The sequence below is a fragment of the Manis pentadactyla genome, chromosome 2 (genome assembly GCF_030020395.1).
Source record: "Manis pentadactyla isolate mManPen7 chromosome 2, mManPen7.hap1, whole genome shotgun sequence".
NCBI lineage: Eukaryota > Metazoa > Chordata > Mammalia > Pholidota > Manidae > Manis > Manis pentadactyla.
Genome location: NC_080020.1, coordinates 149,941,123 through 149,958,581, shown reverse-complemented (window position 1 = coordinate 149,958,581; position 17,459 = coordinate 149,941,123). Strand labels below are relative to the sequence as shown.

Below are 17,459 nucleotides of genomic sequence, written 5' to 3'. Positions count from 1 at the left end.
TAGCCACTTGGTGGGTTACTTGAGGCCAGAGGTAAAGTTACAGCTTCCCCTTTGGACTTCCTTATTTTTGATGAAGACATCTCCAGATTTGAATCTCATTTGGCTTGTCTGGAGCCACCTCCAAGTTGTCTAGATTGGGTGTACCTTTCTATGAATTTCTTTAAATTACTTGCTCTCAGCGCCATCTCAGTTTAAGGCTGTTGGAAGCCACGTGGACCCAAATGGTGAATACCAGCTTTAACACAGCCGACAGCAGGCAGCTGGTGTCTCAACAGTGAGCCCACACTATCTCAGTTTCAAAGCCTATGCTCCCTTTGAACTTATTAATTTCCTGTTTCAAATTTCATTGTCTTTTAGCTCATTTGCAGAGCAGAGGTTATCAGCCCTCCTGAATCCAATGAATGGTCAACTCAAGAATTTCAGGCCATCATTCCTGTCTAATTACCAGGGGCTTTTTGAATCTCCTAAGTATTGTGAACATGATCTTCTTATTAATACCAAGATCTCTGAAGTATGATGTAAGGTTCCTAGCCACGGGTCCTCCCAAAGGGAGAGGTGGCACTGTTGCTCCATGAGCTGGCAAAGGGCAAAGAGAAGGGCAGCATGGGGGTGGGGGGGGGTCGGGGGAGACTCCATCTAATAGAAGCTAGAGGTTCAAACAAGTGGTTGGTATTGGATTGGGTGCCGGCACACAGAGCAGATCCACTGGCTGCCGGGAACTTCATCATGGATTGATATTTTTTTGTACAGAATGGGTGTTTAGTTACTGTGCTTTACTGTGCCATGTATGTGAAGGCAGGCGGTAGTATACAGGGATGTCTTTGCAACATCATGTGGCCTGAGCCAGGTGATAAGATCTTTAATGAGTGTTTTTAAAGATGAGAGTATTCTGGGTGTTCAAGCAAAATCAATTTCCCCTTTTGCCACCCTCTCTGGTGGGGACTGATGATCGGGTAGGTGGCTGTTGAAGGAAGTGGTATGTGTGGCAGATTCTAAGAATGGGAAGGATTTCTCTTCCTCTCTCCTTCTTCCCCTTTTTGAATTCTCTCCTTCCTAGAGCCTCCCTCTTTGGCAGCACAGGCTTGGGCTGTGGTAAGGAAGAGAGGCATGCTGTTCCTCTTCTCGGATGTGTAGGAGCATGTTTTCAGGGACCTGGAGTTCCAGAGGAACTAGTTCTATGCCCTGGTCATCCCTCGCACACTCCCTTTGCTATAATTGCTCTGCAATGAGCTCACAAAGCAGAGCACGGGGTCAACGCCCTTTCTCAGACTGTGTCTTGCAAGCAGGTACCCAGCCTGGACATGGCTGGTGCAGAGGACGAGGTGGTCTTATGGAGCCAGCAGAGGTGGCTGTCAGGAGGCAACCGATGGCTCTTTATTTATGACAGGTATCCTGCTGCTCAATTGTGAGTAACTGGGAAAGCAGTTATAACAGTGTATTATAATCAAGGATGTGCAACAGAACCACCTGGGGAACCTTCCCAATAAACGTGCTTGAGCTTCAGCCCTGGAGAGTCTGGTGCTGGCTAAGTAGGCTGTGGACAGGTGTGTTTCAAAAGCAGTCGTCATGCAAGTGCAGCCACATTGCATTGGCCGTTGGGAGTTAGGGTTCTGCAGAATGTCCCTCCCCAGGTTCCCAAGAGCACATTTGCTCCCTAAAATTCATAGTCCAGACCAGATTATTCTACTCACATACCTAATATCTAACTGTAAAGAAATACTTAAGAAGTCACCTCACTGACATCAGTACATTTCCACTCAGCATTTGCAATGGGATCTATGCAACTAAAGTGTATAATTGGCCTTGTCTTATGATTATTATTAATAAATTTATTTTTGCTGTCCTTTCTAGCTCCAAATTTGCAAGCTTATGTGATAGGAGGACTTCTCACCTTGGCAGGTGTGGCTCTGTGTGCCACGTGCATCTACAACATTTTTAAGATCGACATTGTACTTTGGTATCGAAGTGCCTTCCATTCCGCTGAGACCCTCAAAGGTAAGTGTGGGTAACCACTGAAAAATGCCTCATAGTTAGTATCTGTGCATCTGTATAACCATTGTAGGTATTCTTTACCACATTTTACTGGCTTGCTTTTCATGTTGTTAGCAAGTTTAGGGAAAGAAGTCTTCCTGGAACTTGTCATACTTCAGAGAAGTGATTTGTCCCTGGACACCAGCATTGTTCAGTCCAGTAACGTGGCTGGCTACCAGTGGCAGAGTAAATATTTGCTAAGCAGCAGGAACAGTTCACATGCATAGAGATGCACAGATTTACCTTTCAAATTCAGAGACTTGTGATGTGCACAAGAGCAGGAATGTGGGGTGAAATGGGTGTCCAAGCATGACTTAGGAGTTTCTGTTACAGAGAAGGGCATTATTTATGCTAAGTGTCTGCTTTGCATATAAAAAACATGGTACACATTGTTGTCCACATGTTTGGTAAAACATCAGTGTCCTAACATGGATCTTATTCTAAGCAATTTCGAATTCAAAATTGGCAGCCTCGCAAAACCTGAATCATAATATAAATTAGTCATGGGGATGAAAGTATAGCATAGAGAATATAGTCAATAGTTCTACATTGACAGCAACTACACTAGTTGGGGTGAGCACTTAATAATGTAGGTAACTGTGAAATCACTTAGACTGTATACTTGAAACCAGTATAGTAATCCCTATCATCTTTACTTCAATACAAAATATAAATTAAGGAAAAAAACAAAATCGGCAGCCTTTAAGCAATGCAGAAAGCAAGGAATTCTTTTTTTGATGATAAATTCCACTGTGGAAATCTGGCTTTGCACGTGTAATGCAATTTGAAGCTCTTCTAGTGCTGCCGATGATCAGCTCAGACGTGGGGTTTCTATTCAGGGCTGCAGTCCCTGCAAGTGCAGCATGCCTAGCCTGCCTGGGACCCTGCTCCAGCCTCGTCTGTGTGATCAGAGACTTCAATGCGTGACCGTGTGTCTTTCTGACACAGAGATGTGAGTGGCATGGCTGCTTTCTGTTGATGGATGACGGGACAGCACTGACTTCGGTGAGGGTAACTCCTGACTCACTGGGACTCCCAGAGCGTGAGTGCTGAGTGCCCCGGTGAAGCTGCCTGTTAGTGAGGCCCAGTTTAGCAGGAAGAGAAAAAAGGCATAGTGACTCACACTGAGCAAGATCAACTGAGCAGACCAGAGTTCAGGGAGCCCCACCCTCTGCTGAGGCTGGGCTGGGGATTTGGACATCGGAGCTGGCAGTCAGCCAGGGGTTCTCTCTTTCTGTTTTAATTCGGGGGAGTACATGTGCACTTCATGATTGAATTTTCTACAGCTCAACCTATGAGAACTATGCCGTAATTCCCCTTTGAGGGCTGGCTTTAGCAGTGAGCTAGTGATGGCACTCTAAAATTAGTCCCAGATGCTCTTGCCAGCTTTATGTCTCTTAAGGATATTTTCTGAGTTATTTGGAAACGTGTGGAGCAATGGGTGGCAGATACAAATGAGGAAGTAGAGGAATTAGTCCCTCTTAGGATAAATTATTTATTCCAACTGGATTAGTTAAGCTTTACAACATGATTGATAGTTAGATGTGTACAACCCACGGTTTTATGAGTCACTGACAGGCCTGGCTATGAGTTCTGCCTATTCCCTATTAAACTATAGGAGGTACTTTTAAAATTCTCCTTCCAGGAGTGTATGTGCATAACTATAAGGATCAGTTTACAAATCTACTAAAGAGATTTGCATATGCCTCATCTTGTTCCAGATTGCTTCGTGGAGAATGTGCCTGTAGAACAGAACGATTAAAAACAACAACAAAGTAGGCACAGAGAAGGAAAGAAAACAAGTGTAGAATGGTGAAATAAAGCCGGGAGTGGGGCTAATGACGCATCTGGGACTGTTAAGGACAAGGAGCTTGCTTTAGAAATGAAGGCAAAAGTAATGGCAAGAGTCATTGCTGACCATTCACAGAAGCCTTTCAGTTGCTCGTAGGCACACATGACTTTCTCTGGGACAGTTTTCCAAGGAAAATTTTTGTAGAGTCCTCAGTTTTAAAGGCTTTATTTTACCATTCTACATTTGTTTTCTTTCCTTCACTGTGCCTACTTTGTTGTTTTTAATCGTTCTGTTCTACAAGTACATTCTCCACGATGCAATCTGGAGCAACATGAGGCATATGAAAATCTCTTTAGTAGATTTCTAAACTGATCCTTATAGTTCTGTACACAAATGCACACCTGGAAGGAGAATTTCTAAAGTACCTCCTGTAGTTTGATAGGGAATATGCAGAACTGGTAGCCAGGCCTGTCAGTGACTGATAAAACTGTAAGTTACACGCATCTAACTATTAATACAATTATTAATGGGCATGGCAAACAAACTTCATGTGATTCAGTAAAAGCTCTTACAACGGAGGCCAGATTGATTCTGTCTGATTGTTCCACTGGTCCTGTTTGATCAGGTTGAAAATTCAGCAATAGCAATACAGAGAGAAAGTACAGAATTGAATAATCTTCAGTCAATCCTTCATGATGTTAATTTATGCAAATAAACAGTATTTTTGCCAATAGCTGATAAAGTCTTGTGCAGATGCTTTAACATCAAATGTGGGTTTGAATCTCCTTAGAAAATAAGAGGAGCTGAGCTGGATACTTGGTCAACTGGCACCAAGTAGTTTGTGTGAGTATATGCCCACAGGGCAGTTCTCTCAGAAAACCCAAAAGTAGGTCTACTTTTCTGCATTTTTTTAAATGAAATAAATAGGTGGGAGTGTGCAACTCATCATTATTTGTTGCTATGCATTGTTATTTCCTCAACTGCTCTTCTAGCTACTCTGGCTGGGACAAAAATTACCTTAAAACTTCACAGCATGGAACAACCGTTTATTTTGCTTATAGAATCTGTGGGTCAGGGTGTAAGATGGCCTTGATGGGGATGGCCTGTCTCAGGTGTGTGATGTCTGGGGCCTCTGCTGGAAGACCAGTTGATTTTGGCCATTGTCTGGTGGCCCCAGCTCCTCTACCAAGGGCAGTCTCTCTGTGTGGGCTACTGTGGGCTTCCTCACAGCATGGTGACTAGCTTTCGAGGGCTAGTGTTTCAAGAGCAAGAAAGCTGGGTAAAGGCCATTATTTTCTCTCATGTCTCAGATGCTGAATCTCTAGTATCAATTCTATCACATTCTATTTGTCAGGGCAGCTGCAGAATCCTACTCGATTTTAAGGTGTGGGTATAGATTCCCCCTCTTTGGAGAGGCATGGAAAAGCTCTCAAGAGCACGTGCGACCAGAAGAATTGCTTGAGCTAATTTTCGAAAATATAACTTGTCATAGTTGCACAAGACTAATCAGGGAAAAGCCTTGTGAAATTTCCAGCTTCCAATTGTCTACTCAGCCACCCCAAAGGAGTGGTAGACTTCGGTTTGAATGGAGATGGTGCCTTTGCCAGCTGGGAACCAGGAGAAACCATGTAGCCTTGAGGTTCCAACTACGGAAATCCAAGGGTACAAATGCGACCCTCACAGTTAACTGTGAGAGGCAAAGCCATGAAGTGTGGGCGTGCAGTTGCCCGAGAGGGTCCTTCAAAACCAGCGGGTGGAAGCAAAGCCAGATGGCTACTGCTTGATCTTCTGCTATACTGGTCAGTAAATTACGAACTTGTCATTTGAAAGTGACAAGCACTCACTGCATCTTGAGAACAAGTCAGGGAGATACAGTTCAACTCAAAAACTTAGAAAGAAAAAGAAAGATAAAAAATTGGGAACATTTTTATATTTTGAGTTTTTCAAAGGTATGAGATTCTCTTGCTACCAAAATCTCTCCTGCCCCTGGGTCTGCATCTTGCTCAGGAAGGAGTGGCCGTGCCCTCAGATACTTGCTTAAAAACATGGAGCCAGGGACACTGTCAAAAGAGAGAGGTGGCTTAGCAAAAATGGTTTTTTGTTGTCTTTTCTCTTCTTCCTTTCTTTTCATCAGAGGGAAAAAAGAAAAACAGACTGAGAGAAGAGAGACAGCAGGGGCACCACCTGGGACAGAGTTGCCTGTAGTTCAGAGCCCAGGAAATACTGCATTTCCTGGGGAGGCTCCACTATGTGGTAAATAGAGGATGAACCCAACCAACCCTTTATCATAAGAGGGTATATACTGTCATAATTTTTAATGGAAAAATATTATTCCTTCCTAAGAGGTCTAGTAATGTAAGGATTTTATGAAATCTTTTTTCCCCGGTGTGTATATATACATATACAAAAATTCTCTGACTTTAGAAAGTTAAGTGTATGACATTAAATTTTACCCAGAAAAATACTCACCTATGGAGTGGTGGTCCCGACAAGTGACATGTAAGGCATTCTGCAAGGAGTGTTAGCTGGGTGGGTTTTTGCCAACTCTAGACAAACTGATCCTCTCATTAGTACCTGCCCTATGACTCTAATTTCCTAAAAGCTGAATCTGCTCATGATCTAAATTTCTCTGTCACCCCACATAGGTACAATCTCTTTGAGCCTCTGTAAAATCAAGCCCCATGTGGACATTCGGCAAGTAGTGATGGAGATGTCCTCTTCACTGGGTTCTGCTCCGGGTGCTGGGGGTCGAGCGGGAGCTAAACAAACCCCCAGTCTCACACTGCTCCCTGTCATGATAGGGGGTGGGGAAACTGACAAAGAGTGTGCATGAGTGTGCATACATGAGTGTGTGTGCATGCGTGTGTTACCCTTTTCCATAGGATACGCAGGAAAGATGAGCAGAGAACTGAAGGTTGGCTGTGGGTGGTGTGAGAATCCATGGAAGGAGAAAAGCTGCATGCAGACACTCAAGTTCCGTACACATTTTAACTATAGATCTTCCTCCGCTTATAATGGGGTTACATCCTGACAAACCCATCATAAATGGGAAATACCATTAAGTCAAAAATGCATTTAATGCACCTAACCTACCAAATAGCGTAGCTTAGCCTGGTCTGTCTTAAATGTGCTTAAACTCTCTACAGTTGTGCACAATCATCTCACACAAGGCCTATTTTATAATTAAGTGTTGAATATCCCACGTAATTTATTGAATACTGTAATGAGAGTAAAAAACGGAATGGTTGTATGGGTACAGGATGGATGTAAGCGTGTGGGCTGTTCACCCTCAGGGTCAGGCAGCCAACCGGGAGCAGCAGCTTGGCGCTGGCCAGAATCATCAGCCTCTCTGCTGCACACCACTAGCCTAGGAAAAGGTCCCAATTCACAATTTGAAGTATGGTTTCTATTGAAAGTGTATTGCTCACACCTTTGTAAAGTCAAGAATCATAAGTCAAACAAACCATTCTAAGTCAGGGACCATCTGTACTATTATTTAGACAAAAAAAAAATAGGAGAGACTACAAGATTTTGCCTGCTTTTGCCTTTCTTCAAGTCTGTTCATCAAACACACCTCCAGAAAAAGGGAATAGAAATGGATAGCTACCCTCTCCAATTCCCCTTAGGTTTGCTTTGAATTTCCAAATAGGCTAGAGCTTGAAAAAAACATTTTCCAATGAGGTGCCCACAAACCTTCCAGCCCTCATTCGTATGACCCTTGAGTCGGGCATAAATTCCAGGCCCTTCAAAGCTACTCCCCTTCAGTGGCCTGTTTACCCTCTCTTCCTGCCTTTCGTTTATTCCTAAACCCTCCCTACCACTTAAAATCCAGAAGCTCTCCAATGTCCTTTGTGAATTTTTGTCCAAGAGCTCCAGACTGTGGGGGACTTTCCTTTCTTTTGGTCTCTTCTGTCCTTTGATCCATTCATTATCTTACAGTGCCTTGTGTTGCTTTTATGTCTAAGTCGACGAATGGCATCCCAGTTAGATCTTGTGCCTTGTTCCTCTGCACACTGGCAAGGACGGCCACTGTTACTTTTATTGCTCGGTCAGTGCTTGCTCACTCTGTTGATGATGACGTGTGCTGTTGTGTTTGACTTCCCAGTACCACATGGCAGAGTCCTAGAGTCTGCTCAGTACTTGGTTTCTCTATGATGTGGTATGCAACTGTAATGAGGGAATTCACTGGTGGGTCTAAATTCCAAGAGATTCCACCCATTTTTCCTGGTGCCCTTAGGACAGCCCTCTGTGGCAGAGAACCTGTCAAGGGTCATGGTGATGGAGGCTCCTGCTTTCCATTGTCATTTTGAGCCATACCACAAGGAGTGGTTGGCATAGAGCTGAGAGACTTGGGTTGGAGTTGGGGCTATGTGACCTTGGAGAAATGATGCAGTCTTTCTAGTCTCAGATTCATTCTTGTCTAATAAGGATAAGACCATAAGACCATCTCCCTCAAAGGGCAATTTGTGAGAATGAGATGTCAGTGGGGTAGAAAAATTGACAAATTACTGGAGGCTCAGTGTGGACAAATCTGAGACTTAAGATCTTCAGCAGGACCAGTCCTAAGGGATCAAAACCCACACTTTTGTGAGTTTTACCTCCAGGAGCCTGACCAGGTTCTGACAGTAAATATCAGAGAAAAATCTCCTTGTGCTTCCAGCAAGGGGAGGGAAAAAAAGCCATTCCAAAATATGCTGGAGTTCTCTGTTCTTAATGAGGCATGTCCCCAGGATGAACTAGCTAACCAGAGCCTGTTAGGGCTTTATCAGAGCCTGGCTGGCCTGGAGGAAGGGAAATACCCAACTGCAGCCCACCCTAGCCATCCTGCCTGCCCAAGGGGAGAGAAAAAGCTGAGAAACACTTGTGAAGTCATTGTCCAGAAACATAAGCTCACTAAATGACCGACATAAGCATAGGGCTATAGAAGTTTTCCCCCCTTCCCACATGTCACCACAATACTGAAGACTTATTTATGGCAGTTCCTTTTACCTGGAACATCATAGCCAGATATCAGGAAAAATCATGAGGCATAATAAAAGGCAAAAAAACACAATTTGAAGAGGCAAAGCAAATATCAGAAGCAGAGAGGGCAGGAATGTTGGAATTATTAGACTGGAAATCTAAAATAACTGATTAATATGCTAAGGGCTCTAATGCAAAAGTAGCCTATGCAAGAACAGATGGGCAGTGTAAGCAGAGAGATGAAAATCCTAAGAAAGAACCAAAAAGAAATGCTAACAATTGAAAAAAAAACTAACAAAAAATGAAGAATGTCTTTGATGGACTTCTTAATGGACTGGACATGGCTGAGGAGAGAATTTCTGAGCTAAAGAATATGTCAATAGAAACCTTCCAAACCAAAAAACAAAGGGAACAAAGTTTGAAGAGGAAAAAATGGAACAAACCTTCCAATAACTGCTGGGCAACTACATAAGGTGTAACGTATGTGTAAGGCAAATACCAGAAGGAGAGAAAGAGGCAAAGGAACAGAAATACTGAACCACTTAACAACTGAGAATTTCTCCCAGATTAATGTCAGACACAAACCCACAGATCCAGGAAGCTCAGAGAACACCAAATAGGATAAATACCAAAACCAAAGCATACAAACAAAAAACACCACCTACAGAAAATCATTTTCAACTATAGAAGATCAAAGATTAGGGGAAAAAAATCCTGAAACAAGCCAGAGAAAAAAACACCTGACGTATAGAGAAATAAAGGTATGAATTCTATTCAACTTTTCCCCAGAAACCATGCATGCAGGAAGAGAGCAGAGTGGAGTATTTAAAGTGTTGGAAGAATGGGATGCCTGGTGTGGAAGGGCTGGGCACCACGCCAGCCAACTGGGCACTCTAAAGTCGTTGAACCCAAGTAGAAGCACCTCATGGTAACATCTCAGATTCTCACTTCGTTAACATAAGAGAATTTGGTAGGAGTCAGTCTGTGAGCTGTCCCATTTCCTTTTCAGATGGGAAGCTATATGATGCGTATGTCTTATACCCCAAGCCTCGCAGAGAAGTCCAGAGCAATGATGTGGAGACACTGGTGTTAAAGATTCTGCCCGAGGTGCTGGAGAGACAATGTGGATATAAGTTATTTATATTTGGCAGAGATGAATTTCCTGGACAAGGTATGTTTTAAATGAGTTATAAAAACAACAACTTCACTGCACAAACGGTAGGGACTTGGCTTGCTTTCCGACCATAGCACCACATGGAGTCTTTCACCTCTGAAGCCTGTGCACCAGAGCCAAGGAGTGTAGACCAAGCTTTCTTCTCTTCTTGGGCTCCTTCCTGCAAGAGGATAAGTGGGATTCCTGGTTAAAATAGCATGGTTTTCAGTTCGAGTAAGGACGTGGTCAACCCATTCATATGACTAGGTGGTTGATAATACAACCTTGGGCAAGACACTGCAAGGAGCCAAGCAGTCATTTGCCATTACATCCTTGAGGCTAACTGCTGAGTGTTTTCTGTCATTTCGAATATATGTATCAGCTCATGTTTAAAGCTGATTTTATACCCTCCCCCCACAACTAATCCCCAATCTTCCCTTGCCTACATGAGATGGAAGTCATTTATTTACTTCTCCCATTTAACAGGACTGTAGCTTTGGGCAGTGCAATTAACTTCTCAGTTGTCTCATCTGTCAAATGGGGATAAGAATGCTTCCCTGACTCATCTGAGGAATTAAATATAGTTAAAACCTGAGCAGGGACCTGTATGGAGCTTAGTATATATTAGACACTCAATAAATGAAAGCTTCCTTCTAATTTATGTTCTCCTTCTTTGAAGGCTGTATTATAGAGGACTGAAATTTGAAAAAAACATCTTTTCTAGTCACCGGGAAACCAAAATTATTACATTATAGCATTTGTTAGTGGCCTATTCTGGGTCATTTAACAAGGTGTCTAAATACTTTGGATTTGAAGGCTGTTCGTATCTGTAGTGAGACAACAATTCTATCTTGGCTCACAACTTTTCATGTTATGAAATAATCCTACATGAGGAGGTGAAAATTTGATCCAGTGCTTGTCATAAACACATGGAAGAGCTCTCATTTCATAAGCACATGAGTATCATTCTTCCACTTACTTAACAGTTGTTTATTGAGCACCCCCTATGTGCCAGGTAGTGTTCTAGGCACCAGAAACATGAAAATAAACCTAAGACAAGAACCTGCTTGGTTACAGTCTAGTCTTATATCCTAAGAATAGAGGGGATATATAATTTGGTCTTCATTTCTAAGAAAGACCAAGTTTTATCCATAGAACAAGTTTATCTATTCTAAGACTATCTCTTCTACATTGTCTTTATTTTCAGCTGTGGCCAACGTCATTGATGAAAACATTAGGCTGTGTAGGAGACTGATCATCATCATAAGTCCCACATCCCCGAGTTTCGACCTGTTAAAGAACATGTCAGAAGAACAAATCGCAGTGTACAATGCTCTCATCCAGGACGGGATGAAGGTCATTCTGATTGAATTGGAGAAAGTCAAGGACTATACAGCCATGCCGGAGTCAATTCAGTACATCAGACAGAAGCATGGGTCTGTCCAGTGGAGTGGGGACTTCACGGAGAGGTCACAGTGCGCAAAGACCAAGTTCTGGAAGAAAGTGAGATACCACATGCCTCCCAGAAGGCGCCCATCGCTTGCTGTCCAGCTGCTGAAGCACATGCCCTGTGATCTCCTGCCTGGCGAGTAGGAGGCCAACTCGGGGGTTGTCACCCTTTGCTGGAGAGTTTGTTGTCATGGGAGGCTCACCGTCAGACAAGGATGCAGTGCGTTCGGGCCACCCACCTGAAGTTGCCCGTGTGTGCTTATTGCCAATGGGCCTGTGTTTGCTTGTTTTGATCAGAACTACTCTTTTAGGAAAATACATCACCTCTCTAGAAAACCCTCTTTAACCTATTGGCTCTGAACGACTGCTGAACATGGAGTAGATTTAACATTTGGGCCCCTGGGGAGGGGGAGATGGAGGGCTGTAGAGTGACAGCTTCAGATGTCGGGATGTTTGGTCACATGGCATGGCACCCATGGGATGGGAGACTGGGTGGTCAGCAGATGGCTGGCGGGCAGTCTGTGGGCTTGGGGAGGGCTGGCAAAGGTAATGGCAATGTTTGCATGCCTGGCCAGTGTCCACAGGGCCCCGGTCCTATTTGCTGTGTCTGTGAGCCCCTCTCCTCTAGTGCAAACAGATGGCTGTGGCCACAGTCTTAGGGCGTTGATACTGGAAGCACCTTAGAGGTCATCCTGATCAGTGGACACCAACTGTGGCACAATTAGTCACCCTCCTGGTGGGCCCCAGGTTTTGAAAGACTTGGCCTGTCAAACCAAAATAAGTAATAATTCACTTATTTTTCCAGGTGGCCTTTGTCAGCCAGGATTCTGAGCAACATGTGAGAGAAGAGTCACCACACTGAGATGGTGGAATTCTAGTCCACATAAAACAAAGTAATCTGTCAGTTAGCTACATCAGTTTAGGAGGTAACAGTCACAAAGATGTTTGATACTAAAAATTGGCTGTAGACTATCTTGACTTTCAAAGATCCTGAATTAAGGAGCTTAGGTACACAGTAGAACTCTCTCATTCTGTGGTCACCATGCCCAGCCTTAAACAGTGGCCTGCTCGCATCCCCCAAAGTTCACATGTTGGAGCCCTAATGCCCAATGTGAAGGTGTTAGGGGGGGCCATGAGGAAGGAGTCCTCACAAATGGGATGAGTGTTCTTACAAAAGAGACCCCAGAGAGCTGCCTGCCCCCCCCTGCCACGTGAGGACATGGGGAGAGTTCTGCATCCTGGAAGAGGGCCCTCATTCCACCATGCTGGCACTCCGACCTCAGATGTCCAGCTTCCAGGAGTGGGAGAAATAAATTTCTATTGTTCACAACCCCTTGAGACTGTGGTATTTTTTTCTTTACAGCATAAGTTGATTAAAGAAGCCAGTGGGGGCTGGAAGGTGTTCAGCCAGTGGGCAGGATGGAAATGTGAGCGAGGCCTAGGGGAGGGACACGGGGACCGAGCTGGAGAGCAGTCGCCCTGGTGTGGTGGGAGGAGTAGACAGGCCGCAGGTGGTGTGAGGGTCTGGTGGGTTCTTAAGTGAGGAGGAGCCCTCTCTGGTCTTTTAAAATTTATGTTCCAAGGTGACCTGGCATTACACATCTGTTTATCATAATCAGGTCCTGAGTTGACATCAGGCCACTCTTTATCTTTTTAGTATTTGCTCTTTAAAAATAATTTAATTGTGCTTCACGTGTTCGGACACTGTGCTGTATTCTCAGTGAGTCTCACTGAGTGTATTTGAATATACACTCCTGTTGTCAGACTCTGGGCTTTGATTCGGGATTTTTAAAATAGATCCATATTTTAGAAGATGGATAAGGCTTGTCTTATAGCAGTAAATCCTGTCCTTTTAAATAGTGGCCCTTTTAGATAATTTGAGGAAAGATGGAGATATTTCCCTAGAAAAAATGTACTTACACCCCAAGTTTTGGCTGCCATTTGAGGCTGACAGAATTTTTCAGGCTATCAAAGGGACTTTAAAAAGGTCCATAGGCTCTAAGGAAGGTTAGAGGGTCTTTTGTTTCTATATTTATGGGATGTGATCTTAGAATTTTATAAGATTCTATGTAGAGGTCCAGTGATGACCACGCTGGGTAAGTGAGTCATTCAGGGTCTTCCTAAAAACCATCTGGGAAGTAATACAGACTAGGAAGGTTCATGGAATTTTCCATCATTAGCCCAGAGCTTCCCTACTGCTCTGCCACAAATAAGTCACAAGTCTGCGGAGGTTTATTCCTGAGCTATTTTTTGTAGGCCTTATCTGTTCACTCCAGGGCTGTTTCTATGTCTGCCATGATGTGGAAAAGATTGGAAAACACTGGTTCTAGTCCAGGTGTCTGTCCCATTTTACCAGCGGGGATAGTGAGGCTGAGAGAGGTGAACGGACTGAACTAGAGACACAGTAGTTCACAGCAGAGCCAGGACAGGGCCCTTGGTGTCTGTGCTGTGACTCTTAGACCACAGCAACTTTTTCTGATCCATTTAGTCCTGTGACACCAAACACTGGTTGGAACTAGCATATGGAACCTGACTTCTAGAAGTATACAGTTAAGGCTTCAGAGTGATTTCAGGAGCTGAAGGAAGCCCCTGAAATGGAGAGACACAGTCGATGGTGCCATCACTCTCCGGGCCTCCGGAGTACAGTACTGTGTCACCCTCCTCCAGCCTCCAGCCCATCCTACCACCTCCCAACTCTCTTCAACACTTGGCAGCTATGATTCCAAGCAACCCATTAAGGCGCTGGAGGTTATTCACATCTTGCCATTTATCTCATCCCAGTACTCCCGAAATGAGACTTGACAATTCCCCATGAAGATGCTGCCTCCCTCGCGGCCTTCTGGAATTTCTGGAGCAGGGTGTCAGAGGCACCCTTTGGTTTGTGAGGGGTGGTTGGGGGAGAGGGGTTTAGAGTAGCTTTTGTATAAAAACCCTTTGCCTAAGAGGGAGCAGCCATTCATTACTCATGGCAGAGAAAGGGTTGATTCTTAATAGAGATTTGAGGGGAAAGGTGCTGGAAATCTTCCCCTAACTACCAAGGTTTCTCAGTTTTATCCATGACGCAGTTCTCAGAATGTGAATTACCACTATTTTGTACATGTTCTTTAATATTTTAATTCAACAACATGGTTAAGCTGCCAAGATCAAGAGGTGTGCTTCATTTGCCATTTTGAATATTCAATGATTCCCATCTCATTCTCAGTTACTTTACTGATAGTTTTGGCACTTTTATTTTACATTTCTACTAGTTTTAATGAAATAAAGGGATATAATGTGCCAAAAATACAAATAATCGAATTAGCCTGGCTTTGTTCCTGAAATGTACATTAGTAGTTAAGGGCTCAAAAGTATTCATTTGTCAGCTGCTGGGCTCATGTCCAAATTTGCGTAAGAAAGACTTAGGTTTCAGTGGATAATGGACAAAAAGGCAGGTTATATGAAAGCCAAAGGCCACCACTAATCAGCTCTCTCCTGTTTCACCAAATGGGCTGGGTGCTGTAAAGGAGGCCTTATCACCAGATCTTGGGGGTGGGCCCAGTTATGAACTGAGGGGCCAAGGACTGACCTGGAGGTAGGGGGAGAGAGAAAAGGTGAAATACAGGTGAGGAGCCCCTCAACTACCTTTCAGCTCACCTTCCTGGAAGGACTGTCAGCCACACACCACTTCCTTTGGTCTGCGCTCAAACACTACGAATCTGCCCATGACAAAGTGCAGGCTGAAGGTAGTCACATCAAATAAAGGGCCCAGGAAGGTCTCATCTTTCCCCAGAACACCGTCTGAGATGAAAACACACAGATCCAAGTGCTCGGCCTGCTCTGCAGTGCTGCCGGGAGCAGGGTGGGGGCCGGAGCCCCTCCATGCCTTCCACCCCTGCCAGGAGCCTGCAGAGACTCAGAGGGCTTCCTGCTGTGTCTCAACCAGGTGACGTTCCTTCAGCTTTCAGTCCTGCTCCATATTTATAAACTTTCCTCCAATGTACGCTTGTTTGGCAGATTTAGGCAAGGCTGTGTCTGGAAAATTAGGAAAATGGAAAATTCCTCCCTTGTTTCCTTCTTACAGTAGAGACTAGTCTATAGATGAGAAATCCATGACCTCTGGAATTAGTGCCTGGGGGTGACCCTGGCTCTCAGAGCCATAGAACATTGGTTCGAACTGCCGGAAGTCACAGATCTCAGGTGGACTTCTTCTAGGGCCCTTGAGGTGGGAACTCCCTGTGCACACATCCCCTCCCCACTCTCCCATGCTCACATACCCAGGTGGTGTCTTAAGAGATGCTGCCACTCACCTTAATAAAGTTAACTGCTAGTCCTCCAAACAGATTTTCCAGTTGGGAATGGAAAACTGAACCTTACGGCTCTGGCCATTGTCCTGCAGAGTCACCTTTCCCCGGGGTTCTCATATTAATGACAGTGGCCACTGCCCACCTTTGATGCTCTGGCCTAACCACCCTTGACTAATTCCGAGGAGCACAGCTGACATCTGCAAGGACCAAAAAGGCTTTATGGGAGGAGAAAGGATACAAAAGAGAATAAATCCACAGGGATATACATCAGGTGATTTTGACTGTAAGGCAAGGGTTTCCTTTTCTACTTCTGGAGTCTGCTCAGCCATCTCTTCCCACCTCAGAAGAGGAGAAAACACCTCCTTTCTGATTTAAAGCCTGGAATGGGATCAAGGCAGGTAGGAGTCTACTCTCATAGACAGCTGAAACGCTGCCCTAAAATGTTTTCTGGAGCATTCTGTGTTTTATTCTGCCTCTTCTACATGCCACATTTTTTTTTTCTTCTTCAGGGTGACTTGTGGGTTGGGATTCTGGACACAAAGGTGAGCTCAGTCATGCAGAGCTGTGGGGGTGTCACTGTGGGCTGTGGCAGGTTGAATCCTACACAGAAGACTGTGCCTGCATAGAGGGTGTTCCTTTCCCTTTCTGTCCGCCATGAAATATTGAGTTGCAACTCTTGCAAATATCAGAAGTCCACAAGGTAGATTTCAGTCTTAACTTTGACATACAAATCATAGTTTTATTTGTTTAGCACACATGCAAAAATGACAAAAATTTTTATCAGTCTAGGAAATGGAAACCTGTTTTTATTACAGTCAAGTAACCAGTTTGTCATCATTTAAATATGTATACCTTCACTACACTACCCGGTGGTGGTGTCAACTGAAAAATTGGGCAAAACCAAGACTGTGATCACAGTTATAGAAAAATGTGAGACTGATGTGCAGTTATTTTTTTCTCTGACTCAGTGGATGTATTATTTCCTGTTTGGAATCACTGACATCTACTGTTTTTTAAATTTTTTTCAGGTTGTCCCTTAACTGATCTGGAGAACCTTGGAGACCAGAAGTTTTCACTGTAATGCTGTTGGGGTCCTGCCAGCCCCTCGGACCCTCATTTCTCCTTACTTCCCTCCCTCCTCTTTGTTGTTATCAGCAGGATCTGCTCACCCTCTCCCCAACCACCACCACCTGCACCACCACAGCATCTTTCTGGAAAATAAAAAGAAATGGTAAGGAGTGAGGCTTGGCAAGTGCTGGATGATTTTTCAATGCATCTATCAAATATGAGCAGCTTGCAGTTCTGCAAATGTGGCCAATTCACACTGTCATTCTCTCCTCATCCCAGAATGAATCATCTGCAGGACAGACCAGGGGTGTAGAATTTAGACTCCCAGATTTTAACTGAAATGCTGCCATCCACTACCAATGGCTTTTATCTGTTTCAAACTGCAAACTACAGGACTAAATACAGTTTACACTGCCGTTCAATATACATATACACACTTACACAGAGAATGAAAAAGCATTCTGCTTTATGTTATTGTTTTGTTCTACTCTCATCCAAATTTTCAAAATTTGGGTCACAGCACCCCAGCTTGTTTAATGACCAATTTATGTGTTTCCAAGCAATTTGAAAAAACACAGCTATGTCTTTCCCTGGCTGCTGGTCACTCAATCCATCCTGGTATTCTGCTTTCTTCAATCAACAAGCCTCTATCAAGAATGTTGGCTCTTCTTTTATTATCTAAGTTCTGGGTCATGGGCTTTATTTGTTATATTAAATGACC

The 17,459-nt window shown here is 44.0% G+C and overlaps 1 protein-coding gene across 2 annotated transcripts in view; it reads left to right on the top strand.

Moving 5' to 3' along the window:
• Positions 1-12,722, top strand: part of IL1RL2 (interleukin 1 receptor like 2) — a 34,522-nt gene extending 21,800 nt beyond the window's left edge. For both annotated transcript variants that reach the window (XM_057496890.1, XM_036907391.2), the window contains 4 exons: positions 1,852-1,995; positions 9,795-9,956; positions 11,146-11,527; positions 12,193-12,722. In XM_057496890.1, the coding sequence (XP_057352873.1) occupies positions 1,852-1,995; positions 9,795-9,956; positions 11,146-11,527; positions 12,193-12,229 (725 nt within the window). In that variant the 3' untranslated portion in view covers positions 12,230-12,722. The remainder of the gene's footprint in view (positions 1-1,851; positions 1,996-9,794; positions 9,957-11,145; positions 11,528-12,192) is intronic.
• Positions 12,723-17,459: the final 4,737 nt, after the last annotated feature.